Source organism: Chroicocephalus ridibundus, chromosome 3, assembly GCF_963924245.1.
Source record: "Chroicocephalus ridibundus chromosome 3, bChrRid1.1, whole genome shotgun sequence".
Classification (NCBI taxonomy): Eukaryota; Metazoa; Chordata; class Aves; order Charadriiformes; family Laridae; genus Chroicocephalus; species Chroicocephalus ridibundus.
In genome coordinates, this window is record NC_086286.1 from 77,840,730 (window position 1) to 77,868,673 (window position 27,944).

Here is a 27,944-nt window from a genome sequence, read left to right on the forward strand (position 1 = left end):
AGTATTGTAGATACTGTATCATGTTAAGCTAAGTTCTTATTATTCTCCGTGAAGTTTATTCTGGTATTATATGCTTGTTACTATTTTTAAAAAAAGTATCTCCGTTACCTTTCTAAGTGAGACTTTCCGCAGTATAGCCACTATGGCTCTTTAGGTGTGTGCCACTGATAAATTATCAGGAAAAAGCTCTCTGTAAAGAGGTCCAATAATATTTTGAAAAATCAAAGGTTTTGATCTGGTTTTGTTAGTGAAATAAAATGGTATGTTTAAATGTTATTGTGACATTCCTCGCTTTAATTGATGTGTTCTGTCAATATTTTCTTGGTTAGAACTAGAACTTTTTGACTTCCCTGTGGAGTGACTTGACATTGAGATACACCTTTTCTTTTTTTACCCCCCTTTTTGTATTATTACTTTGTAAGTTACATTACTCATTTTAACATCTGTTTCTGAAAGCACGCTTTTTTTAATTCTTAAGGTTTTAAGAGTGTGTCAAAGTAGAATGCCTTTTAAATCCAGATTGCTGCCCTAATCAGAGATATTACTATTGGTTGTATAGAGAAAATAAATACATAATGTGTTGCATATTATTAATTTAAAGAGGTTTTTTTATAAGAAGGCAAATGCTGATCTCCTGCATGCATACAAATTTAGCTATTATTCACACATTATCAATGTAGACACTCTAGTGTGCACTTAAGTGAACAGTTGCTCATGATTTTCCATTTCTATTAGTAACTTAGCAGTGTTTTTTAAAAAGTGTACTGAAAAAGAACTATACTATGTTACGTAGCATTTTCATTCTTCAAAGCATTTCGCAAAGCACCACTCTAACCTAGCAATTAAAATACATATTTTGCATGAAAACACTGAGTGAGCTGTCATATGGTCTTTTAATATTTCTTACTCAAAAATAATTTTCTAATAGCTGGACTCTTGTACATGTAAAATGGTGAAATTTCTCTTGAATCAAATTGATTTATATCTGACAATTTGTGCAAGATTACCACTATGGTAGAATTTTACAAAGCAAAAGGAACAACTTTTTCCACCCAAGAGAAACAAAATAAATCCAAGGAATTAATTCTGATAATAATTAGTATTAAAGATAAAAATAGGTTGTATTCTATACTTCTTTTTGGCTGTATGTTTTATTCTAAAGCAACTTTGTTGACTAAAGTAATGTAATTCCTTCTAAATTGTAATGATTTTTTGTTTTACTTTATTTTCTAGGGAGCAGAGACCAAGCCCCCTTGCTCACAAGATCTGGAGTTACAGGACTAGAAGTCAGTTACGCTACTGATGAAAGAACTCTTTTCCAGGAAGTAGTGAATATTGTAAAAAGGTAGCATATCTGTACGTTCTGCTTTTATTTTTCAGGCTTGGTACAGCAGATTTAGTTCCTTCAAGCCTTGCCAGTCTCTCAAATACTGATTTTTGTTGTTGTTGTTTCCCTTGAAGGCTTATCTCTAGAGTGGACAAGCATGGTGGTCTTTCAAATAAAAATATTTTTTGCTTTTCTTTTTCTCTGACAGCAAGAACATTCAGATCCTCTATAGCAGCTGAGTTACAGTCTTGAAACAAAATCAGAAATATAAGTAATCTTCTTTAACATACAACCTTTCCTGTTAATCCCAGAATTTGTTACACATTTCTCTCTGAAACTCTCAGAATAGTAGATATTAACAGAGCTGAAATCTATAGAAAACCCTCATATGGGAAGAATTTTTCTAGGGACTCTGAGGCAAGACAGAAAAAAACCTACACGATACTAAAACTTCTATGGACAGATTAAAAGAACCGGTAGTTGAAAAATCAGTTTCCTTCATTAGTTTTGTCTTCTCTGAATGGAAATCCCCTGCTCCATCAGATTTGGAAAACTGCCCGTTTTCCCCATCTCCACCAAGACTGGGAAGCCTGTTTGGTAGCCCTCTCGACTGGTGAGTAGGTGGAACTGCAGACGTCTCTCCAGGCCCTACTGTCAAGAGGTGCAAAGCTGTAAAATTGCAAGGAAAAATAAACAGATTTAAACTATGAGTCACCCTGCTGGAATAGAGGCACAAGAAAAAAATGTGTACTAGGCAGAGTACATTTGCAATTCTTTCTCTCTCCAACCAGAAAACCTCTGATGAGAAAGACAGTGACCAACCCCATGAAGCCAGAATACAAAAAGAGTTGCTGAATGCAACCAACACAGGGTGGGTCCTGACAGAGCAGCAGATCCCTGTTCAGAAAAGACAAAATTCAGGTAAGGAACATAATTTTATTTTTCTCTTTCTTGGAAATCTAGTGCTCCATCAAGCTTAGGAAAATTACTGAGAATGTGAAGCTGCCAATAAATGAAAAAAATTCCACCAGTTTAAAAAGTGACACTACATAGTGTGAGAGAGAGGACTCAGCAGTTAGAATATATATTTATCAATGAAGAACAGAAGAAGTCTACATCTGTGCATATTGAAGGCATTACGGAATGAAAAAAAGCCATACAATTTTTGTAGTACTTCAAGGTGGAATGTACCGATCACCAGGTTGCTGACTGAGAAATCTCTTCTTAAGAGGTCTTCTCTTTCAACACTGTGCTAGCATGCCTTTTTGACTCAACAACTTTATCTTCAAAGATTGAGTTAGTTAACTTGTATTGCTGGAAGATAAAAGATTTGATCTATTAATGGAGAGGCAGACTGCTGTCATCATCTTAGTCTACTTCCCTCCCCCCTCTATGCAATATCACCTGAGGAATCAGATTTCTGCTGAACCCTCAAAGATATTTTTAAAACTTGGACCACATCTGCAGTTTAAAGCTCTTTCCCGACTTTGTTTTCTGTAGCCTAGGCAAAAGAGAATAATAAATTTTGCTGACGTAAATGTTTTAAATTTCTTAAGCACAAAAAAAGTGTCTAGGCCCAGAGTAGCTTTAACTGAACAAAAAACTATGTTAAAACTACTCGATTAAAAAGTAGTGGACTGCAAAAATCTTCCTCAATGGGAAATGAACAAGGAAGCAGCTTTAATGAAAACTTCCAGCATCAGGAATTATTTTTTAAACAATCTTCTGTTGTTGTTTCTAGTGTTATTTTTTCCAGCACAAGCTGGAAAAACCAGAACTCTAGTTGTTCTGGTTGGTGCACTTAGTAGATCTGATAGATTAGAGAAAGAAAACAATTGCGCCATGTTTAAGAAGCATTACCACTTGGGGTTCATGGAGCAGAACTCAAAATCACCTTAATTTTATCAGCAAAGGACAATATCAGTATCTTATATACTGATGTATGTATCTGTACGTTCTGCTTTTATTTTTCAGGCTTGGTACAGCAGATTTAGTTCCTTCAGCCCTTGCCAGTCTCTCAAATACTGATTTTTCTGATTATCCAGACTAGAGGATAGTAGGTTCTTGTGACCAAATAGTATGCCCAGAGAGGCTGCAGCTTGCTTTTGATTCATATTCTTGGCCTCTTTGGCTGTTGGAGGGAAGGGTGGAAGAGTGAAATTACAGATTTCTGGCACAATAAATATCTATTCAATCTTGATTGCCAATACCAGGAACAGACTTTAGCAACTTGTTGGTGCACTGCACAGAGGGTACCTTAGCTATGGGAGGAATTGTCTTATGCAGTCCAATTGAAGAATTCTTGTTCCCATTTCTAGTCATTCTCTTAGTAGTTGGCCTAATTCTTGCTCTTATTTCATATATGTGAAGTTGTGGAACATACTCATATGTTTCAAGTTCCAGCCTTCTACTTCTCTGTTCAGGCCTTTTGGGTTTGTTCTATTCTGGCTATTGAAAATAAGAAGTGGTTGATTCTGTCACTTTTTGTCAATAGATGTAAACTCTGGAAGAGCACAGTAGAGAATTCTTGACCACTGTTCCCAGCACAGTGATGAGGGAAAGATGATTTCTGGGAAATGTATCACATCCTGCAATACTCTTAGCTCATCGGTCCCTTTTTCCATCAGAAATTTGCAAGTGTTTTGTCTTCAAACAAATGACCCAGAGTATCTACGCAAATAGTCTTTATAATGTGCTAGTTGATATTGAAATACCCAGATGCTGAAGCAGAGTGATAAATTACTGAGGTTTTAGTGCTTGCTGATGTTTTATTCTTGGGCTGCACCACTAGCTTTCTTCCACACTGAAGAGTGTTTCGCAAATCTAACTTTTTATAGCAGAACTAAAGCTACTCTGTTACATGTTCACTGAAGATGAGTATTGCTCCAGAAAGTTCACTGGAATCGATGAGCTGAAGCTGAATTCAGTTATACCTTCACTGTGAAGTTGTTCAGCATGTGCTAGATCTGAATGACCACAGTAAGATTAACATGTGTTTCCACCTAGACATCTGTAAAGTAAATACCAGGTTAAATGTTCTTCTGTGAAGCTAGTAGATTTTGTCTCTAATTAACTCAGGGCAGTTGGCAAATGAAAGTCATCTTGGGGTCTGTAGACCTGATTGTTTCTCTGGAATTGTGATCTGTGATTTCATCTCTGCTGAAAACCAGCAGATTTGTCCAAATATGGAGAGGAATAAGCACCTTTATTTCTTGGAGATTATTACTCGGAGTGATTCAGCTGTGAAATGGGAGTACTTACAAGTATGAGTACCAAAATCTATGTAGAGACAGCTAAAAGAAAGCACATCATTGTAATTCTCTTCGATTCTAAAAGGTATTGAAATATTGAGCTGCTTCAGGGTTGAGAGGCAGGGAACAGCTTGAAAGGAAGAGCCATAGAGGTGAGTTTGGAAGAGGCAGGGAAGAATAAACAACATGGATTTGCAACAAAAAAAACATAATTAAAGTGGTTCTTGGTACCCTGACAATCGTCTTAGAGTTTGAGAGGAAGCTTCACCTACATAGGTCCTATTTTCCCTTCTTTTGTAAGCTGTCTTCTGGCTGTAAACAAAAAAACAGGACTTCAGCTCAAAACTGGCATAAAGCAGCTGAGAAACTACCTCCTTCCCATCCTTTGCAGCCAGTGTGGGTGATGTACCAGCAGAGAAAGCCAAGTTGTAGGCTCTTTGGAGTTGTCATAGGGGAAATTAATTTATTTGTTTTCTTGAAATGGAGCCTGTACGTATTTTGCAGTCCTAAAGGATTCTGTCATGCTGCCTGAACAGCATTCTTGAATAGACCCTTCCTTTATCCTAAGGTGTCAGCTGCAATGAGCTGGGAGAAAAATTGGAAGAATCTGTCTGCTGGAACAAGTAAAACAGAACCACCTCTCTGTCTGAACCTAAAGGCAGAAAAAAGACTAAACACATTCACATAGCTCCCTAAACCAGTCAGTACAAAATGCAGGAAAGCTGGCTGTTTGAGGAGGAGGAATGGAATGCTACAAGGATGTTTGTCTTGGAGATTTAAAGAACACGGGTAAACTAGATATGTCCAAGCCTGATGGAGCAGTGGATTCCCATGAAAGAGAAATTAAATGTCTGAGCCTCTCCTTCACTTCTAAGGCAAATTGTGCCACTCTTCTATAAGGGCAGATACTACCAGATAGCAGAAAAGGGCTGATCCTGCAGGCACGAGTGAAGCAAAATTTGGGGAATTCATGTGGGAATGCATAGTCCCCATATTTGTGACGCTCAGAAAATGTGGAAATAGGATGGGCTTGAAAAAAAGTAGATTTACTGCAACTTGAGACTCACCAGCCACCCACAGCTCTTTGTCCCCATGGAATTAGTTTCTGATGAAAGTATAAAAACAGAGTATAAAGCTGTAAGATTTTTCTTAAAGATTGTTGGGCTAAAACATTTGTAAATTATTTAGATGTTCATATTTAACATTTAAATATTTTGTATAATCTTATTCTTGTATGATGCTAATCAATTTTTTGTATTGGATGCAATGCATTATATTTGTTCTTCTGTAAATGCTCTAGCAACACTTTCTTTTTAAAATAGAGATGTGTTAATCTAACCTTCTTTTTCCAGGCCAGTATCAACTTCTGTGGCGTTTTCATATATAAATCTTTATTTAACGTCCTGTATCAACTTTATGGATTTTTATTGTCCAAAGCAAGCTGGAAAAATGTTTTCAGAGATTTCAGTTATGTATTTGAGTCGCCAAATATTCTGCTCCCATGCACAGTTACTACTTTTATCTGTATCGTAGGTCTGGCCTAATTTTTTTCCCCCCTTTTTCTCTTAATTTTAGCTGGAAGAAAAATAACAGTCAGGAAAACCAGGCACATAAGAGAAGGAAGGGCATAACTGTGATCTTTAGTATTCGTTCACAAAATTGTCAAATGAGAAAGAGGAAGAGATGGCATAAGAGCACATAAAATTTAGCTAGAAAGGAAAATAATCACATTTCTTCTCTCTGCAGCATGTATGAGTTGAATGCTAATGTTGTCGTCTTTAAATCCTGCCAGTATAAATGCTGCTTTTCATCTTTGCAGAGGCTGGCAACAGCATGCAAAGCAGTATCAGTGCCCATCCTTTTAACAAAAGAGCACTATGTTGGCAGGCACACCTCTTATTCTTGTCATGTTAGTCCTAGACAGTAGCTTTCAAATATCAGTATTACAGCTTACTAGTTTCTTGCAGGTGTAAAAGCTGGTCTCATTACGATTTCTTTTAATAAAACAGCTTAAACTGATGATGAAGACCAACTGGATAGTATACTGTAAAAATTGTGAGAAGGGAGCGTGAAAATTAGAAAACTTGTCCTCTCCTTAGCTTGTAGCCCGTCGTCTTTGTGGTACCACATGAAAAGGGGAGAGAGAAAACGAGAAAGAGACAGGTTTCAGTTGAGCTCACATCAGCTAAACCTTGGGTTTACCTGTTCTTTTTCCCATTTGCAATAATGTCATCTTTTAGCTCCAGGCATCTCTTCTTCTCTATTAGCAAAAAAGAATGCCGCAGGAGGTCTCAACAAATGATGCACTGGTCCGTTGGTACAGCTGGTACATGGGATTGGGCAGTAGGAGAGGGCACTTCTGCTGCATAAATTGAGGGAGTTGATCAGCAAAGGAAATAAGCAAGAAACAGCAACGCTTCATCTTAGGTGCAAGAAATCTGATAGGTCTGTTAAACCTGTTGCATAAGGTAGACCTTATGCGTACTGTAGTGGAGGAGTTTGGGATCTCGAGTGTTGTCCTGAAGAAAGGAGTTCTACTTGAATATAATCTTACTTCATTTTTTCCTTCAAAGATAATTCAGAGATACACTTAACCAAAAATTATTTTGATCGTAAAGTTAATGAAACACCTAAGCATACATGAATTTGTTAATACTAACTGTAGTCCTTTGTGCATGTACATTGTGAATGCATGCAGATATACATACAAAATACATGTATGTGTAACTTACTGCAGTATCTGAGCAACTCAGTTGCTGGTAGTGCGTTTATCATTTCTCATGCTTTCAGAAGGACACCACTTGGATCCAAGTTTTAAATATAGGAAACTGGGCCCGAGGGACTGTGTTTCCAGGGAGTTTACAGTAGGGTTTGAATTCACCATTTACTAGCTACTCTGCTTTGATTTTCCGTATAGATAGCTTTGTGTGAGAGTCTGACTGAAACTTAGACATCTGTATTTCATTGTCCATATCTTGAGTAGCTACCCTCATCACCATGTACGTTAAATGGAAAGAACAGAATCTCATTCTGCAAGAGGTGGCTAAAATATAAGGAATAGGCCTTTTTTCTTCAATGAAATTGGAGACCAACTTAGAAAACTTGAGACGCCAAAATTAGTTGAAATTAGACCCTCCCCTTAATGCGTGTGCGGTGTCTAGTTGGGAAGGAAAAGCAGAGTAAGTAACGCACAGTAAAGTGATACCCTGCAACTCAGTAATGTGCCATTACAGGCAATCCCTAATGGGGCCTATACAAGCAAGACTGAATTCAAAACTAGCACACTGATTATTTTTTTTTTTTTTAAATCTTTTGAGTGATAAACTTTCTAATCGACATGAATTTACATCAAATTGTCTTAAAATATGTAATATTTGTTAGATACAATTTATTTATATAAGAAAACACATGTATCTGAAAACATTATAAACTAAAGTGAGTTTATGTCTTGTCCTGTAAAACATCTTCCCATCTGAAGGATACTCGAGAAACAATTCTTGAGATTATATGCAGATGGTTTACAGAGGTAGTGTTATTCATTAGCTTAAAAGGGAATAGTAAGATTAACTCAAAATTGATGAAATGTTGTATACAGTTGCAATACAAATAGGGATATTTGCAGAAGTAATGTAATAGCCCACTAAAATTCGTTTAAGTAGGAAGTGAGGGAGGTAATTGACTACTTGGGCAAGGAAAAACCCAAAGCAACTGGCCTTCATCACAAGTGATGGCTGCTAATATAATTATGGCAACTTGCTGCTTCCAAACAATATGCTTATTTCTGTTCAGAACAGGCTTAAAAGAACAAGCAAATTCCTGGCATAATGAATATTGGTTTACGTGCCACATAAGCAGTTCTTCACAAGTTTCTCATTCACATTTGAATCTATCATGGAACCTATCTGCATAACATCTTGCCTTGTGTAAAATCTGCAAGTATTTTCCATTTTGAATTATGTGAAACCAGTTTTCAAATACGAATGTAAATGACTACTTCTGTAAGATTTTCCTTCATTTTAAATAATCATTAGTGTTTTTCAGTATGGTAGGACCAGGATAGTTTAGCTGCAAGAATTAACGTGAAAATATGTTAATTTTTTTAACATTTATTCTATGACTTGTATAAACCATTACATAATTCCTTTTTATTTCAAAGCTTAGGTGGAGCTATTCATAATTTTGGAACCTCAGTTGGCAATCGTTATATGTTGTACGGAGCAGCAAGTGGTCATAACTCTCTTTGAAACTGATTCTGCTGCTGGAAAGAACTGCGGGCTACAATTTATGGACAATTCATTTGTCCATAAATTGTTCCAAGTAGCTCTGGGTTTGTACCACAGGTAGAATAGGTTTCCAAAATGTGTAAGTTTACTACTTCCACTTCTGATGATCATTTCCTGTTTCCAAAAGCGAAGAATCATTCGACATTAACAACAGATAGCAAAATACCCCCCAAATGCAAAGTGCTAGTTCTTTTACTTTCTCTAGAACTCTACAAATCAAAACGCTAGTTTAAAATCTTCTGCTTTAACCAAAAATTGTATCAAAACCATTCCTTCACAGGTAGAAGTAGGTGGCAAAAGGGATTTTTGTAACTTTTGCTGCTGGTGCAAAAGCCGAAATTGTAATAAAGATATGATAGTCATGCTGAGTAAGAAGATTCAAGTACTTTTCCCTTTATTTTTCACAAAAAGTTTGTGTCTGTGGCAGAAGTGTGGAGAAGCTCTTTAGCTATTCTCAGAGTAGTTAGTTACTTCAAAGCGATTTGTCATCTGCCTTTGGCTGGGACACACAAGCAAGGAAGAAACTTTCACAATAACGTCTGAAGCTTCATTTGTAATACCTGTGATGCAACTTTAACATAGGATTTGCAGAAGGGGTATTCTATATCCAATCATCAGGGAGCATTGGCATTTTTTGATGCGTTTAAGGATGCAAAAAGTACAGAGAATCCTGTTCATAAGCTATGGCCCCTGACTACTTCCTCCATAAACTACGGTCTACAAGTCTGCATCCTGTTGTGGGGTTGGCTGTAGACTGTGGTACAGGACCCTCAGCCTATTGTCCAGTCGTCTACCTCCTGACAGCTGCCCTTTTGATGTTCAGTTGTATTGAATGCTGACTGCTGGAACTCAAAACCCCTTGACTGAGCTGCATTGAAAGAAGCAACTATTCAAGCTTCCTTTTTTTTTTTTTTTGCTATAAAAATAATAGATATCTGATGTAATACTCTGGCCAGTCTCTTTCTGCCCTGCCCAAGAAAAATCACTCTTAGGCTCTTCACCAAGTGACCAGATCATGACTTTTGGTTTTAATAGTGCCTACTCAAAAGGTAGGTGACACAGGGTCCTCCAAGCTAACTCCTGCCTGTGCTTTGACTTTGAAGCCACCTTGTTTGTCCTTCTGTCTAGTCAACTCTTCTCTGAGCCTGATTGGAAGATGGCAGTGACTGTGTCAGAAGACAGTTCTGCCTTTTGTTTTTGTCATACCTGAGCCAGTCAACTTTTCCACCTGCCATGAGATACAGCATGAAATGAGTTTTTCTTGTGTATCTTACTATATAGAAAGAAGGTTATCTTAAAGAAAGAGGTATTTAAATAGAACTGGTATATATGGTTGTTTTTTTCCATGTTTCAGTTTTGACAGCTCTCACTCAACTGCGAATTGTAACTTTCCCAATAAAGAGTCACCATTTAGGACCAGAAGTGTCCTCTGATTGTTACAAGCTACACTGCAGTATGTGTGACGCATTTTTATTTGCAAAACATTCAGGTAGCCTAGTAGCAAATTCTATTCTATTTCATAAAGGAAAATAGTACAACAAAGTATGAGGACAGGACATATTTCATTGCACAGCTGTCTTGTGCCAGTAGCTAGGTTTCAGTTTATGCTCAATACAGCCTGATTCCATCAATAAAACCTGATTAAACCTAGGTTTTGTTCTTTATTTACAAAGACTAAAATAATAGAATTATGTAACAAAAAAAAGCCTCAAAATGAAAATATTCCTTCTAAACAATTTTTCAGTTGAATGTTACTGAAAATCCTAAAAGATTGTTTGTTTTAAATATAATCTCCTAGTCCAGATGCTGCTTTCTTAGAAACCCATTGTGGCTGCTTCTTTTCTAAACTCAACATGATTAGAATGAAATCCTGTTTATATTCTGTTCATGGAAAATATTTTCTTAAATAATATGAAGCTCATTTTCCTTTCCCCCCCCTTCTCTAGATATGACCCAGACATTTTGTTAGGCTATGAAGTCCAGATGCATTCCTGGGGTTATCTCTTACAGAGGGCTGCTGCACTAAATGTTGATTTATGCCAGATGATTTCTCGTGTGCCAGGTAAGTTATTGTATAGGGTTTCAGTTCAGTTCCAATAAAACCAAGTTGAAATATATGAATAAATTAAAAAATAAATGCAGAGTATTTCTTCAGGTGGACTTTTTTTGTTGTTGCTGTTGTGTTGTTATAGGTATGATCACACACAAAAAAATAAATTTGAAATACCAATGAGACTCTGATTTTCAGTGTTTTCTGAATTTTTAAATTTCTTGTGTATTCCACTTCTGGGTATGTCCTGTATCCATGAACCTAGACTCATTTTCAGTATTCATGTGTGTTAAGTTTTCAGTTCTTGGAGGTGCTTCCACTACCAAACCTCCTCTTGCTTCTCCTTGGCTTCAGTCATATGTATATGTCATTCAGGGTACCTACCATAATCGTTATTTGTGATTTCTCTGGCTGGGATACAAGAACATAAAGATGCTTGTGAGCAGCACTCATCCTGGTCAGCATCTCTGTAATAAAACCCTTACTTTCAATAGCCATTGTTGTACAGTGGGCAAATTTTACTGGCACAAATATTGATGCTTTCCTCCAACATTCAGAAAAAGATCTGTTTGGGTTTCTTTCTTGAAAACCTGGGGAAAGTTATCCAGGAGGGTGGTAAGCCTAGTGTCTATACTTAGCTAATCAATAGAAGCTAAGAAGCTATCATTCTGAAGAATGCAGTTAGTGAACAGCTAAATAAATGTGTTGCACCTGAGAAGAGTCAAGATGACTTTGTAAAATTAAAAATTGTCTCAAAAATTTGTTGTAGCTCTTTGAAGTCATCAAGAAGATGTGGATGGGAGAGATAACGATTTTAAAAATCAAAACAAACGAAAAAGCTGCTTTTTTCAGGGCTCTTGCCAAGGACCTGTACAGAAACTAAACAGCCATGAAATAAGAAGTGCTTTTCTGTGATTGTCCTGTTGAAAACTTGATCCTGTTACTCTGTAATGGTTGAAAAAGTAAATTAAATGTTGGGAATTATGGAGCAAGGAAAATATAAAACGATGAATGTAAATTTAAAAATCTGTAGTGTGCATGCACCTCAAATACTGCAGTTTTAGCCTCTTCATAACCTTTCCCCCATCAAAATGGATGTAGGAGAACTAGTAAAGATGAGAGGCTAATCCATTTGTGTTTAGTAAGTTAGGATTCCAGAAGAGACAAAACTGGGTAATGAAGGTAAAAGCCTATGAGATCTTGAGGGATATAAAGGGAAATATGAATTGGTTGTTCACGATGTCTTCCAATGCAAGACCATCAAAACCATCAAATGAAGCTAGCACATGGCAGCTTCAGAACAGGAGTTGATTCTTCACGCCTGGCTTGTTGAACTCTTTGAGTTCTTTGCCACAAGTTAATATAAATGCTTAAAGTGTATGTTGCTTTAAGAGGAAATAAATTCTTGGAAGAAAAATCCATTGGAAACTATTATATATGTGAAGATAATGCCTGGCCCAGGAAGCTGCAAATATTTAGAAGCTGGGATAGTTCTAGAGAGATTATCAATAACTGCTTCCCCTTTTCTTGAAGCATCTGCTTTTGGGTACTTGGTAGAACATGATAACTGGGCTAGTTGCATCTTTGGGCTTACCCAGCATAGCAATAGCATCTCTTATATTGATATCCTGTGTGCCTGGCCAGGAGAACACGATGTTTTAGAAAAGCTAAGTTCACACACTCCTTCCTTGATGTTTGAATATTTGTGCACTATTTTGATGCATTCAAAATCTTGTGATGCTTTTGATACCTATTTAGAAAAAGTCTGAGTTATAGAGACCAGCCAGGGACAAGAAAACATAAGAACAAATTTGCATCTTCAGTTGAAAGTTGTTGGCAACTGGAGCCTGGTGAATTTTTAAATACTTAATATATGAAAACAGGAACACGTGACAGTTTAAGTATGAATTGGTCACAAGTTTCCTTCTTCAGCACAAAAGTATCAAAGTTACTCTGCAGGAATAATAACTGATTGCATGAACCTTGTTATTAAATTCTGCTGATGGCTCAAATTGAGATGATAAACTGGTTGCAGTAACAATGCCTCTGGGTACAGTCTTCAGATGTATTGAAGGATGTTCAGAAAAAGTTTTGACCCCTCGCACTTCAAGATTTACAATGCCTTTAGTAAGGGAAATGATGAGTGTTGCAGTCAAAGGTTTCTTAAACCTCCAAAGATCACAAAGATTACTACTCTACTGTAGAAGTATGGCTGAACAATCTCTTCAGTTTGGGATGGGTAACTAATGTGTCTCTGCCTTTGTTCTCAAAGGCTGGGTCACAGCTCTAGTCTTGCAGGACAACTATGTCTGCACTATAGTTGATGCGGAATCAACAGTTAACATCAACAAAGCTGTCAATAGTACTCATCTTCGTGACATAAGCTGTAGTTCAAGTTACTGGAATTGGGATACCCATAAAGAGTTCCTCAAAGAAGAAAGGTTATTTCTCTGGGAACTGTATGGTTCTTAATGGTGATGTCCCTATGTATGTCACAGTTGGGCTTCTTTCCCTACAACAACAGAATGCGAGTTCAGTTCTAGTGAAGGAAACCAGGGTTGTAGCCCTTAACATCTTTGGATGTAAAGTTCAAGTGGGCATGCAGGACATAGGCATGATCTCTGCAGCACTGGTATTCATAGTACAGAAGCTCGTGTGCCAGGTGGTAGATGCACACCCAGAAGTGGAATACGTAACACTTAAAGTGTTTCTAAGAACTAATGTTATTGTAAGGTAAGTAATTATTCTTTTTTGACTGAACTGCAGGAGAAAGATAAGGAAATGTTCACAGTGATGAGTTCCTCCCAAAAATGTCATGCCATAAGTGTGGGCTTGCATGCATGGCCATAAATGGACTAGTCTTGTGTTCTCTGTTGCTTTGTGGCCTCCTTGTCCATGGTTTTGACCCCATCTATGTTCCTTTTGCTTTTCCAACCCCTATGCTTCATATTTCCCTCCCTTCTTCATGTGCTGTATTTTCCGAACAGGAAGTGCTCCTTCAAGCAGTATGCTCCTCTTTCCTCCTATTGAAATAAAGATGGAAGGTACTTTTCCTTCCTTTTCCTGTGATTTCAATTTAACAAAAAGAAAGCTGGACTTCTCTCTGGTTTTGCTTTATTGGCTGAGTCGGGTGCTGCCTCTGCCATTTACACGTGAACTATTCGTAAGTCATTAGGACACAGCACAAGAGAAGTGAGTACTGTGCCTGTGCGTAGTGGCATTTTTTGTGTGGACTGTGGCCTCCTGTTTCCTGTTTTGCATCACAGATTAAAGTTAGGGAGCAGGTAACAGAGGATGAGACGAGACTTCTTTTTATTTCAACTCACGCACTTGATAGAAAGAATGTCCTAAGTTCTGCTTCTTAACAGCTTTGCTTCCAGAGAGGCTCACGTGGTTATGGTGATATATTCCCCCCACCAGTTGTAGAGTACTACAGGTTTTTGTAATTTTGCAGCGTGCATCACATGCAGTCTCTTGTTCATCAGGGCGGTGTGTCTCTTGTGACCACGCTATGCTCATTGCCCACCTGGAGTATGGCATGCAGCTCGGGAGTTCTCAGCACAAGAAGGACATGGACCTGCTGGAACAGGTCCAGCAGAGGGCCACAAAGATGATCAGAGGGCTGGAGCACCTCTGCTGTGAGGACAGGCTGAGAGAGCTGGGCTTGTTCAGCCTGGAGAAGAGAAGGCTCCGGGGAGACCTTATAGTGGCCTTCCAGTACCTAAAGGGGGCCTATAGGAGAGCTGGGGAGGGACTCTTTATCAGGGAGTGTAGTGATAGGACGAGGGGTAATGGCTTCAAACTGAAAGAGGGGAGATTAGATTAGCGATTGGGAAGAAATTCTTTACTGTGAGGGTGGTGAGGCACTGGAACAGGTTGCCCAGGGAGGCTGTGGATGCCCCGTCCCTGGAAGTGTTCAAGACCAGGCTGGATGGGGCTTTGAGCAGCCTGGTCTAGTGGGAGGTGTCCCTGCCCATGGCAGGGGGGCTGGAACTACATGATCTTTAAAGTCCCTTCCAACCCGAACCATTCTATGATTCTATAAGACATGAAATGAACTTAAGAAACATAGGGAATCTCGTAAAAACAAGTCAAAAGAGAACAAGGATGACACTATGACACTACAGAAAGTAAAACTAACTGATAGTTTCTTCTTCCAATAAAAAATAAAAATGAGGGGGAAAAATGTACGTTCCTCACTTCCGCAGGAGATCAAGCATGTGGAAATGAAGAAAAACAGAAGAAAAAATGTTGCTGCTTGTGAGGCTTTTTTTCTATCCAAATATGAAAAGAGAAATTGCAATTTTTCCTCCATAAAAATATGAAATAATAAGGAGGTTAAAAAGATGGTATGCATTTTGATAAATTTTGTCAAGGCTCTGTGATTTGTTGCTAAGGTCAGTAAATGACGAATATGTTTTCTTAACCATATTTTGATTGATATACACATTTGAAAGATCAACATATGAAGTTAGTCTGTATTATGTTGTGTCACAGCAGTTCTGCAGGATTTCAGGCAATTTTTACTTCTGTCTTCAAGGGTAAATGTGCTCCCGGGCTGTTTGAGGAACTAATTGCGCAGTTATGATCATTATTCCAAAGCATTGTGTATCCACAGTTCTATACACTCTGTCCAAAATGTTCTGCTTTTTGTTAGTAGGGTACTGTACAGGGTATCTGCTAAATGAGTAGAGGCAGAGTACACGACCAACAGTTGACAATTGGCTACGGATTTAGAATTGTGGGGAAATTGCCTCAAAGTGCTTTCTCTTCCATTAAAGTAATAAGAAGGAACAAGACTGGAGGGTCAAATAATACACTGTGGTTTTATATTGAATTTTAACATTTTAAAAACCATCTATGTAAACTCAGGTAAGAATACCAAAACCGTAGCCTTAGATTGGCTGAAAAAAAAGACAGTTTCAAGAAACCTACACCAAAAAGACTGTCTTCTCTTGTGTTGTAGTATTTCAAAGCATGAAAACAAACCAAGGATGGCAAAAGAGGGTGATATCTTTCCTGTACTGCAGTCACTGCTGTCTTACAGAAAGATTCAGAATGCTACTTCTGCCTTTGTGTTTGTTCCTTCCTATTTCCTTCCCTCTCCGTTTGTGCTATCCAGAACTCATGTCTACCTGCAGTGGGTTTGCTTTTAATGTATGAAAGGCACTGAGTTTTCTCTCCCATGGCCTGGTTCTGACTGTGTAAGATTGTTACAAGTAAAGCCTTGAGTTATAAACTCTTGAGGACAGAAATCACTTTTTAAATTATTATCATTATTGTTGTTGTTGTGCACTAATGTGCACGCAGCTAGCTAGCTCCCAAGTAACATTCAACATTGCTTAACCAATGTATTCGCTATGGAGAATATATTGCCATGGACACCATTTCAATGAAACCAACGTAAGACTTATCTTCAGAGGGATGCGCGAGAGAAGAAAAACCTGGGGGAGTTTTATTTAGAGACTGTGTGGAAGACTGGTAAATAAATAATCTTGTGCAATCAGTAACAGTCTTTATGAATTCTTAATTTTCTGGAGAGCTCAAATTGGAAGAGGGATAGCTTGATCTGGTCTTGACTGTCCTGTAACTTGTCTAAATATATTCACTTTTAATGTCTTTAGATGAAAAGAAAGAGAACAGATTTGCTGCTGAGCTGGATGAATATGGATCAGATACAATGAGTGAAATTAATATCGTTGGGCGAATTGTCTTAAATATTTGGAGAATGATGAGAAATGAGGTAAAGTTTTTTAAAAGGTTAATGTATTTGACTTACTGGGGGGTTTTAATTATTGTAGACTTTGGAAATTTCATGTAACTTAAGTAAATTTTTGTTCTTTATTTGTACACCTTTTGAAATAGAGCAGTCTGCCACCTTGCGAGAATGGATTTTGCATGTTGCTAAAATGTGAAATGTAAAATACCGAAGCCCTTATCTTTCAGTAATGTTTCTTAATGATACTGCTCTTCACTTCTTTGTGGGTTTTGAGAACAACTTGCCTGTTTCAGTAACTTGTTTAATATGGTGCTTTTACTAAATTAAATACTTAAACTTATTTTAAGCTGTCAGGCTTACTCATTGCTTTGTTGTTTATGACCTTACATTAAATACTCAAGTGGTTCAGTCTTTACAAATCCTATTCTGACCAAATTCGGACCTGATCTTTGTGATCTACTTAATTCCACGTATTCCTTTCAGTTGATGAGGGATATTCTTTCCTGACTTGTAAACAGTTAAGGACTTCTAAGTAGAAATGTTTAGCTTTTTAACAAAGAATACTAATAAAAAGTTAATAAATTTAGTAGCTATGCTTTTTAAAAAGTAGAGATTTCTTTGACTGTGGAAGACATCATGCATGTTAACATGTCCTCTGTGTTTTTTTAGGTGAATCTAATGAATTACACTTTTGAAAACGTGGGCTTTCATGTTCTTCACCAACGTTTTCCTTTATTTACTTTCCGGGTTCTGTCTGATTGGTTTGATAATAAGGCAGATGTCTACAGGTAATGTTCTATTAATCCATTTTGTTTGTTCTTTTTAAGGCCAGATTCCTAACATGGGATAAGTATAAGATAAAGTCAGCATAGGAAGAAATAATCAATTTATCTCAGGTACTAGGACAGTCTATATGTAGCAACATGAGCTTATTTACTCTGCTGTGTTCTCTTGGGTAGTTATACCCTCAATATTTCATCTTTGTGTATTTTTCCGTTTAAAGTACACAAAAACAAAACAAATTTTCAGTTACAGTTTCAACATATCTGAATAGACATACTATTTTGAAGTTCTGTGAGGTCTTTATTTCGTATATACTATTAATCAGAAGGACTGCTTATGAACTGTAAGGTTTCTGTTTTAATTCGCAGTGCATGTCAACCAAGCTAGGCTTATAAATAGTATAAAACCATGTGCAAGATGTTAAGATGCTAAGTATAGCTGCTTAAAAATATCTTTATATGACACATATGACACTGGGCTTCAATCGTCCTTGGAGTGATTTGGTATTGTGTGATATGAACAATTCACAAAACTGAGTACTGATCTGAAGGTCATTCATGACATACATATAATTTCTGTTAAAGTTAATTTTTTTTTAACTAGGTGGAAACTTGGTTTAGTGACCCTGCTCTGGCAGGTGGGTTGGACTAGATGATCTCCAGAGGTCCCTTCCAACCCCTACCATTCTGTGATTCTGTAAAATTATAAATTTACGGTGAACTGAGATAGATATTCTTAATGCAGAAGGATGTTTCCACAAGAGTCCACTCAGTTAAAAAAAACATGTAAACAGATGAAGAGAAACTCAAGTTTCTGTTTCAGTAATCCTTTAGGGCAATAAGGAAAACAGGATATAGTATGTCATTGAGATATGCCTTAACAGTAGTTTGCTATAACACATTCTGTGTATATCTTTAGAATACGTAAGTGTATGTTTATGTGCCGCACATTTATGAAGACATCCTAGGGGAAATTTTATTTACTGTTTTGTAACAAGCTATCATAAAAGTACGTTTTTCTTGGTAGAAAGAGCAGCACTCTCTTGATGGTTTATAACCAGGTGTTCATTTTCACAGGTGGAAAATGGTTGATCATTACATTAGCCGGGTCCGTGGGAATCTCCAGTTGTTAGACAAACTGGATTTGATTGACAGAACAAGCGAAATGGCAAGACTTTTTGGCATTCAGTTCTTACATGTTTTAACAAGAGGCTCACAGGTAAGATTTAGTTTTCCTTGCACTTCACAAAAGCAAAACAGTCTTTACAAAATGTTTTTGTCCTTCAGTATCTTTTCAGTCAGTATATGTATTTTTATAAGGTCACGGAAGACTGTTTTGAAAAATGTGAAATTGAAATATAAAGAAACGCAATTCAGAAGCAATAATAATGGACTGAATGGTTAGTCTTAGAAATGAAAAATAGCTGTTAAAAATAGAGCGCCGTAAACGTAATCACATCAGTAAATCTCTTCTTCTGACTTTGGGAGCACTAAGTTTTCCCTTTGAGTTGGTATTTTTTACACTTGGATGAGTCTGAAAATGAATGCTTTTTAGCACATTAAGAAACACAGTTGAGCATGTTTTAGAAAGATGAGATTATTTTCTTCCAGGGCAGACAAAGCTGTGTTGAATATGTTCTAAGTGACATTTCCTGTGAAGCAGACCTCTGGGTGAGATTTGATGATAAGACAAGAGAGGCTCTGGCTTTATTAAGTACATGTGTCGTGAAAGATGTGTGTGATTCTGTTATTTTGGTACTACCATCAGAGGGAATGGGAGCAAGACAGTAGCAGTCTCCAGTAATACCAAAGGCTTTCCTTGCCAAGGTTCTGAGGAACTAGACTAACTAGACTTTTCATGGCTTCACGTGAGCCCTGAACAGCACCTGAAATGAGAGACAACTTCCACTCATGTGTGTCTGCTCTTCTGTCGTCATCTTCTTTCCTACCATAATTATTCTTTCCTACCATCTTTCTGCTTCCTGTTTTAATAGACATTTAGCTGAGCTGACCAGGATTGATTACTTTGCCAATTTCTGTGTACAAAAAGACAACTTAAAAACTAATGTCCTGGGCAGACCAGCATCGTCTTAAGCCAGACAGAAACAGGAATGTCTGAAGCTGCATTTCCTTAACGATTCAACCCAATTTAAAAATGTTGCCACCTTTTTTTTCCCTTTGACTGCAGTTGCCTGTGTCATCTCTTGACCCAGTGCAGGTTCTTGTTGGTCAGTTTTGTGAACACAGGTACTCAACATAGGTACACTCGGTTTTGTGAACATAGGTACTCGCCCTATGTTTGGGGGAAAAAGTGGGTGGGCACTGGTGACAGAACCATGGTGGCATTCAATAGATAATTTGCCAGTTTATCTCCCTGATCTGGTTTACCATGTTATCAGAAAAGTACCGCTGTTGGAGCAAGGGAAGAGAAATGCACAGACTGGGACAGGGAGGGTGGGACTGGCTTGCTGCCAACGTAGATATGCTTAAACTGTCATGATTGCAGCCCGCAAAGACTGTTCTGCCTGTCATTTTCTCAAATGGCTGTGAGTGGGAGTGAGCAACAGAAACATGCCACATTTTCTGTCCTGACTGTTCTTTTCTCTTTCCTTCTGTGCACGTATGTTTTGTTTCCCTTGAAACTTTCTAGATCACAGAAGTGGCAATTGCAACAATTCCCAATCACCTCAAATAATTTTTTGTCACTCAGAAGAATCATCACTACCTTATATGAAGATATTTCTTTTCTCCTTAGCTGAAAAAGGTGTTAAAATGGAACAGATTTCTGATATTTTAAGTTACTTTTTCCATATTTTTGTATCTCTTATTAAGTTTTACAAGACCATTTTTAAAGGTGATTTTTTTTTTTTAATTTTATTAAGCTATCTTGAATATTCCATAGTAGACTAACAGGAGATGGTCATAGGCAATCGGATTATTAGTCATACGATTGAAGAACTTGCTGAAAACTAGCAAAAAAACCTAGCTCTTGCCAGATCCAGTCCCTGGCCACCTCCTCACACATCTGAGCTCATCACTGGATACAAATTAGCACACAATTAGTGCAGGGCATATGCTGCTGCAAAACTACACTTTCAAACCCCAACCCATTTGTAAGGTGGCAGGGTCTTGTTAAAGCTATTAGTTCTGTAAGTTCATTTATAACATCAAAGTTAAAGAAATTATACCTAACCCTTTCAGTACCATGACTGAATATGTAGTGTGTCAGGCAGAGGGCTTTTGAATAGTGATTTAGTTGTTTACAAAGCACAGGATCTTAGGATTATATAGGATTGTTCTTTGATATTTTGGGATTTGCCACCCATGTATGTAATTTTCAGGTATTTTGTTTTTTATTGTGAATAGACACAGTCAATACCTGGCTACTAGTGCTTTTAAAGCCTTACTAAAGCATTGAATAGTCCATAAATTAATAGGGCTGGGTTTTTCTCATGTTGCTACCTCCACATAAGACATTTTGTGATGTCCTGAAGCAGCTGGAAGTTCTTAAGCTTTATGTTACTCTATGGTTCCTGTACTACTTATGGCATCATTGGGGAGAAAGCATGATACCTGGTGCAAAGCGGCAGACTTTTGAAATGGGCTGACTTAGATTCTTCCCTTGGTTCTCTTGCTGCCAAGTACGTTACTTGTCATGGTCAAAAGCTTGGAGGCACAATTATCAACTTATACAACTCACACGTCATTCCTCTGTTTTCCCAAATGTTGAAATAATATTGCCGTTCAGATTCCTATGGAAAATGGTCATCGACTGCGTATTACACTTTGTTTTCTTCACTGTTCTGCGGGTCTAACAAAAATAGTTTAGCAAATGCTCGTTCACTGACTGTAGCATGGCCATATATTGTTGCAGCCTGTTGCATGTTTATTTTTTTAACCTGAGATGGATGTTTACTCATGTTTATTCTGCATTTTTGAAATTATTATAACAGTTATATCCAAACTGTTTTGCAGTATCGTGTGGAGTCTATGATGCTGCGTGTTGCAAAGCCAATGAATTATATTCCTGTGACACCCAGTGTCCAGCAGCGAGCTCAAATGAAAGCCCTGCAATGTGTTCCCTTAATAATGGAGCCAGAATCCCGCTTCTACAGCAATGCTGTTCTTGTATTAGATTTCCAGTCATTATATCCTTCCATTGTGATAGCATACAACTACTGTTTTTCAACCTGCCTGGGACATGTCGAAAACTTAGGAAAGTAAGTTGTTATTTTTTTCACACAAACTTTGATTCTGTAGAGAGTTTAGCATCTTTTCTGAGGTTGTGAGAACCCTTGGTTGTCATTGGTGACAAGGGGCTTGTATAAATAGCACCATTTTCTGTTAAACAATAGAGATGATAAAGATCTACCGTGTGGGTGTGCGTGTGTGTATACGGACACAGACACATATGTATAGACATCGATATGTATTTTTAATTAAATACAGAATTATACTCTGTTCTGTTAAAAAAAAAAAAAAAAACCTGTATGCACATGTGTACACCTATTCCATTATTGTGGTGATGCTAGTTTTTAATATTTCTTCAGAATAAGTTAAAATGTTATATAAATGCACTACCTATTTTCAAAACCTGGATAGTATTATTCCACTGTATGTTAATAAATTGTTGTTCTCTTTTAACAGTTGTAGTTCACTCTGGTCTTACCTATTCAAAATTAAAAGATACAATGAGTTATTCTGTGTAGCATCTCTTGTTGAGCTTAACAGTAATTCTGTTAATTGGAAAAAAAAATCTCATCGCACATTATAGTTACCTCTATAAAACAATATTTGGAAGAACGGGAGGATGCATGCGACAATTGCTAGGTGTCACCGCCAGGTTTTCAAGTTTCTGATTTGAAATTCTGTAGAAAGAAAACACATGCAATGTGATCCCTGGTAAACATGCGTGGTTCCCACAGGGGACTACGGTATGAGTACGTGCCTCCACTAACTCAGCATTTGGAAATAATACATTAATACAGAACAGAATTGATAAATTATGCATGTGTTGGAATTTCACCATTTATTACTGCTTTATTCTTAAAGACTTTTGCATGTAGCTAAGAAATTTTAAATTATAGTATGTTTGTTTATACCTGAGGTTATAATTGTGATTCTATCCTTACTGGCATTATTAACATTTTAATGTGAGTTGATGCTTTTGCTTGTTCAGGCTGTAAATGAATGAATTGTCTTCATATTTAACTTTTCTTTTTATTAGATATGATGCATTCAAGTTTGGCTGTACATCTCTCAGAGTACCTCCTGACTTACTTTACCAGATTAGGCATGATATCACAGTGTCACCCAGTGGAGTAGCTTTTGTCAAGGTAATGATATTAGTGCTCTGTGACAGGCATTTTCACTTCCTGTTGGCTGACTAGCTTAAGATCAAATTGATATTGTAGTTTATATTTTGCTGCATTAAGAGTAGACAGAAGGGGGGAGGTTCAGTCTCTCATTTCCCAATGATTTTTGACATTTGTCAGAGTGCTGAACTTCTGGCAGTTCAGGAAATAAAATGTCATCTTTGTGCTTTCATTTATACTGAAGGCTTATTTCATCTATAATTAAACTGTAGTTTACTTGTGCAGTTTGGAGATCAAAGAGTAATTATCTGCGTGTAACACTTGATTCTTCTCCTGTCTGTATGGCAGAATGCTTTCCTAGAAGAGTCATGGTTTGGGAGATGAAACTCCCTGACTTGCTTTCTGTTCTCATTTTTTGTTGTGTGTACTGATGAATGATTTGTAATGAATTAATAAATATGGCCTGGAGCTCTTACAAATAATTAGCCAATCACCAGCATACATATACTGAATTAAAACAAAAACTTTAAATAAAGAATACTTGCAGAATTTCTAAAGATAATATTCCTTTAGCTTTTAACATTTTGAGAATTAACAGTTAAATATAAGTCCTGTTTTAGTTAACAAGGTTATCTAAATATTGCATTAGCAGGTCTGATGAAAACAAAGAACAAAAAGCTATTTACCCTGCCCTTAAGAGCTGTGTCTGTATTCTAGGTTGCTTGTAATGTTTGTGGGAAGAGCCAAACCATTGGTGCCTAGGGCATCTTGCTAATTAATTTGTCTTTTTAACAGTGATTATCTAACAGTTCTGGGTTTTGCTTTTACTCCTAGCTGTTTAGGTTGGGGTTTTTAACATAATTTTTTCCTTTGTTCTCTTTATGACAGCCTTCAGTAAGAAAGGGTGTGCTGCCAAGAATGCTAGAAGAAATCCTGAAGACTAGGATAATGGTGAAACAGTCAATGAAGTCTTATAAGCATGACAAGGCTGTAACTCGAATGCTTGAAGCTCGTCAGTTGGGTCTTAAATATATAGCTAATTTTACATTTGGTTATACTGCTGCTAATTTTTCTGGAAGAATGCCATGCGTTGAGGTAAGGGTTGCAGAAAAAAATGAAGAAAAACTGTGGAAAAGACACTATTAATAACATATAGTCAGATAACACAGTGTTATTATTTGGAACATTTAATCTAAATACTTTCATAAAAGCTGGTTTTATTTGTAGTACTGAAAATCAGAAACTTGAGATTTATTTGTGATCTAAAAAAAGTGATTTAAAAATTTGTGATTTAAAAAAAAGGTCCTATTTTTTTTCTTCCCATTAAAGAGCATTTGGAGTTGGCATTTCTGTAGAACTCTCTCCAAAGGCAGATTGGATTACAGTTCTAATAGTGGAAATAAAATAAAATGTTGTAGGTGTTTCATAGTTTTCATAAAAGGAGGATCAGCAGAATCCAAACACTAGAGAAAATGACCTTAAGCAATCTTGTCTTGCTCCTTACACTTTTAATAGGCCTAAAGAAGTTTAGAGCATGTTTTCCTTTATTTTAATTTTTAATAATTTTTGATTGCTCTTTCTTTAATTATGGCTATTTTGTGGCAACGTAAGCAACCTTTTTATTTATTATATGCATTTAAACCGTGAACTAACATATATTGTCTCAATGTAGTAATTTTCATAAACAGATCAAGCAAGATTAGACTATTTATCAAGAGATAGTATTGAATTTAGCAGTAGAATACAGATTTTCAATTTATCTTTGACTTTGCAGGTTGGGGACAGCATTGTCCACAAAGCCAGAGAAACATTGGAGCGTGCTATAAAACTGGTGAACGATACAAAAAAATGGGGTGCTCATGTTGTGTATGGTGACACTGACAGGTAATTAACGGTTTACTTCTTACAATGTTTTAAAATCATAGTAGTTCTTCACAGATATATTTTTCTTTTGTCTCAACAAGGGGAATTTATGATAGTGAAAAGAGTATGTGGACCCTCTTTGGGATGTTGCTTACTGTCTTGCAGAATATACAAAGTAAATTATATTTATTTTCTTGGAGTTTCTTCTTGGACTATTAAAAAGGACTTTGAGGGTTTCCTTTCTTTTGACAATTATGTGGAACAGAAGCAGGGGGGAAACATATTTTTTTATGTGTGAATGAATATAAGTCTTATTTATCAAATGAGTATTTTTGTGCCTGTTCCTGATGCCATTTTTATTTTGGAAAAGCGAGTATTTATAATATAGCAGGCATTGCACATCGATACTTAGAGGAAGGCACTATTTTAAGCTTCAAAAGTGGATACAATTCAGAAGCAGCCACCAAAGCATACGAAGATATGATTACACTGTCTGAAATAGATCATATAAATATCTCCCCTTTCTCAGTCAATCTTTCATCTAAATAATAGTCATGCTCTAGGCACATCCCTCTCTGGTGCTAGACTTGCATGATTTCTCAGCCATGGGAAGCAAAGCTTGTCTGGCTGTCCTTCCTTAACAACTTGCGAATCCAATGACTGATTTCAGCCAGTTTTGATGAAAGATTTGACATTTCAAAGATACTAAATTCTTAGTAGCTTCACAAAAAAAAAAAAAAGGACAAAGGAAATAAAATTCTGTTGCTGCCCATACTGGGGAAAAAAGGGTGTACCTAGAGCTTTACAGTTCTCTCCTGGGAAGTTTTGCAGTGCCTGGGAGCTGTCACGTTCCCTGCCTCAGCGGAGCGTCACAGCACTCATCATGCCTTTGGCACTCCTGATCTCATACTGAACACTGAAGTTTCTCAGGTTTTTGCCTTTTCTAGCTGAAGGAAGGGAAGAGAATTGGTAACAACATCTCTGCTTTGCCACCAGGACACTATAGCTTATAAATTTCAGGAACTATGTTCAACAGATTTGTGCTTATTTCCTATGTCTGATTTCTTGTAGCATGTTTGTACTCTTGAAAGGAGCCACAAAGGAGCAATCTTTTAAGATTGGTCAAGAAATTGCTGAAGCTGTAACAGCAACAAACCCCAAACCTGTTAAACTGAAGTTTGAAAAGGTAAAAGGAAAATACTTTGCTTCGAGTGTGTTGGGTGAAAACATTGTTATCCTTTAAAAAAAATATATAGTGAAGATAAAAGATTTTTCTGGACGCTAGCGTAAGGATGCTGACATAGCATAAGGATATACAACAGTCGTGTGCTGTACTGTTTCTGCAGGTATATTGCAAGCTCCTCAATGCCTCAGGGACCTTGTCAGAGGAGCGCTGCAGCATGAACAACAAAAAGAAATAGTCGTACTTTCACATCAGGATGCTTGGTGGCCTGTTGCGCTGGCAGCACCAGGCAATTTGAAATTCCTGTCTCGTCAATTTTTGGAAATGTCTCCCTCAGTTTTTTATTATATACATACAATCAAACCAATGTGTGCAACTTGGAAGAGAAAATGTACACCATCCCTTGAAATGCTTCCAGGGCATTAATTGCAAGCCTGATATTTATTCTTCAGGCAGCTTTAGCATACTTCACGATATGTCTATGTGATACATATAAAATGAAAAATTACAAAAATCCATTCAGTAGGCTTTTGGAAGAAGTATTAATGACAATAAGCCTTTTATAGAAGAGCAAGACAATGTGACAGTAATTTTGGTGGAAGTTTATCATTGGAAAGTCATTAGCAATCAGTTCAGGTGCTCTAGATATTTTCCAAGTACATACCTGTCTCAAGGGGTTCAATCAGAATTTGTAAGCCAATTGCCATTTTTCATGGAAAATACAGTAGAAAAATATTACCAAGAAAAGTCAGGATACCCGTGGAAGGCATGGCAACTTTTCTCTGTTGACTAATGTACAGGAACCCTTCCCACTTTGAGGCAATCCTGTGTCATTAAGCTGAAGGAGTAATTAACCTGAAAAAAATATGAGGTGCAAGGACATACTTGAGAAGATGTCAGAGTGCTTCACTTCACGTGCCCTTATTCACCTGTGGGTCAAAATATTGAGTGCTCTCCTAAGGTAGCTTCCTAGCACAGGCAGAGGAAAGTGCATCAAAGCTGGAGCATCTGTTCAAGAAGTGGGACACCTACATGCAGGACCTTGTTCAGCCTGAGGCAATCTAAACTTGCTGCTCCCTCTTCCATGAGATACAAGAAGATGCTATCCTAGTAATACTAGGATAATAATAATAATACTGACACAATGAAGAATGAAATAGGTTGGAGAAAGCAAGCAAAAGAGACCATAACCCTAAAAATCCATTCATGAGGAAATTGTTCTCCAAGCACAGGCATTTAAGAAGCATGCTTTCCCCAAATCAAGATACTAACTGATTTTAGGCACCTCATAATTAGATGAAGTTTGAAAACAGAAAGTTCAAAGCTACTGCTTTTGCTGGGAAAGTTTTCTTCTCTGATGTTTAAAATGAAATTGTTGTCTTTTTAAGAAAGAGATAATATAGTTACATTAAAAATGCTGATAGATGCAACCCAGAAAAGTAAGCGTACTTGAAACAAATTGTACTATGTGTCACTTTTCATCTGAGCTTCAGGTTGCTTAGCCTCTACAGCTAGATGAAATATAAAGTGATTTAAGAATGGAATCCCATCTTCCTCAGCCATCCTTTAAAAGTTCTTTGGTCTAGTTTATTGGTTTTAATGATTTAAAACAAAACAAAACAAAAAAAAACAACCCACAAAGCAAAGTGGAAGCTCTCTTTGTTCAGAGCCACCTTATTTTCCCAACACACGCTACATTGGGCTATCTTCTTTCTAAACATTCCAGGTCTACTTGCCATGTGTCCTGCAGACTAAAAAGAGGTACGTGGGCTACATGTATGAAACACTGGACCAGAAGGACCCAGTATTTGATGCAAAAGGCATAGAGACAGTCCGAAGGGACTCCTGTCCTGCTGTTTCCAAGGTAACATGCTCATCCATTTCTTTCTGAATGAAATCATAATATTCCGTTCCTGTGCAACCTGCTCTGGGTGACCCTGCTCTGGCGGGGGGGTTGGACTAGATGATCTCCAGAGGTCCCTTCCAACCCTATGATTCTATGATTCTGTTGTTTCATTGTATATTTGTCCTTTCTCAGAGTTTCTAGTCCTTGTGAGTTGTCTGAGACTTTGTCTGTTTTTCTGGTATGAGCCATTTGAAAGATAAATTGAAGATCTTGCACAGCATTACAAGGACTTGCACTTTCCGTGTTAACTACTATCTTTCAGCCC

The 27,944-nt window shown here is 37.2% G+C and overlaps 1 protein-coding gene across 1 annotated transcript in view; it reads left to right on the forward strand.

Moving 5' to 3' along the window:
• REV3L (REV3 like, DNA directed polymerase zeta catalytic subunit) overlaps positions 1-27,944 on the forward strand; it is a 123,512-nt gene that overhangs the window by 87,660 nt on the left and 7,908 nt on the right. The window contains exons 18-28 of the mRNA XM_063329770.1: positions 1,234-1,345; positions 10,808-10,923; positions 16,536-16,654; positions 17,300-17,418; positions 18,490-18,631; positions 21,388-21,632; positions 22,640-22,748; positions 23,616-23,822; positions 24,502-24,611; positions 25,662-25,776; positions 27,500-27,637. Of these exons, the coding sequence (XP_063185840.1) occupies positions 1,234-1,345; positions 10,808-10,923; positions 16,536-16,654; positions 17,300-17,418; positions 18,490-18,631; positions 21,388-21,632; positions 22,640-22,748; positions 23,616-23,822; positions 24,502-24,611; positions 25,662-25,776; positions 27,500-27,637 (1,532 nt within the window). The remainder of the gene's footprint in view (positions 1-1,233; positions 1,346-10,807; positions 10,924-16,535; positions 16,655-17,299; positions 17,419-18,489; positions 18,632-21,387; positions 21,633-22,639; positions 22,749-23,615; positions 23,823-24,501; positions 24,612-25,661; positions 25,777-27,499; positions 27,638-27,944) is intronic.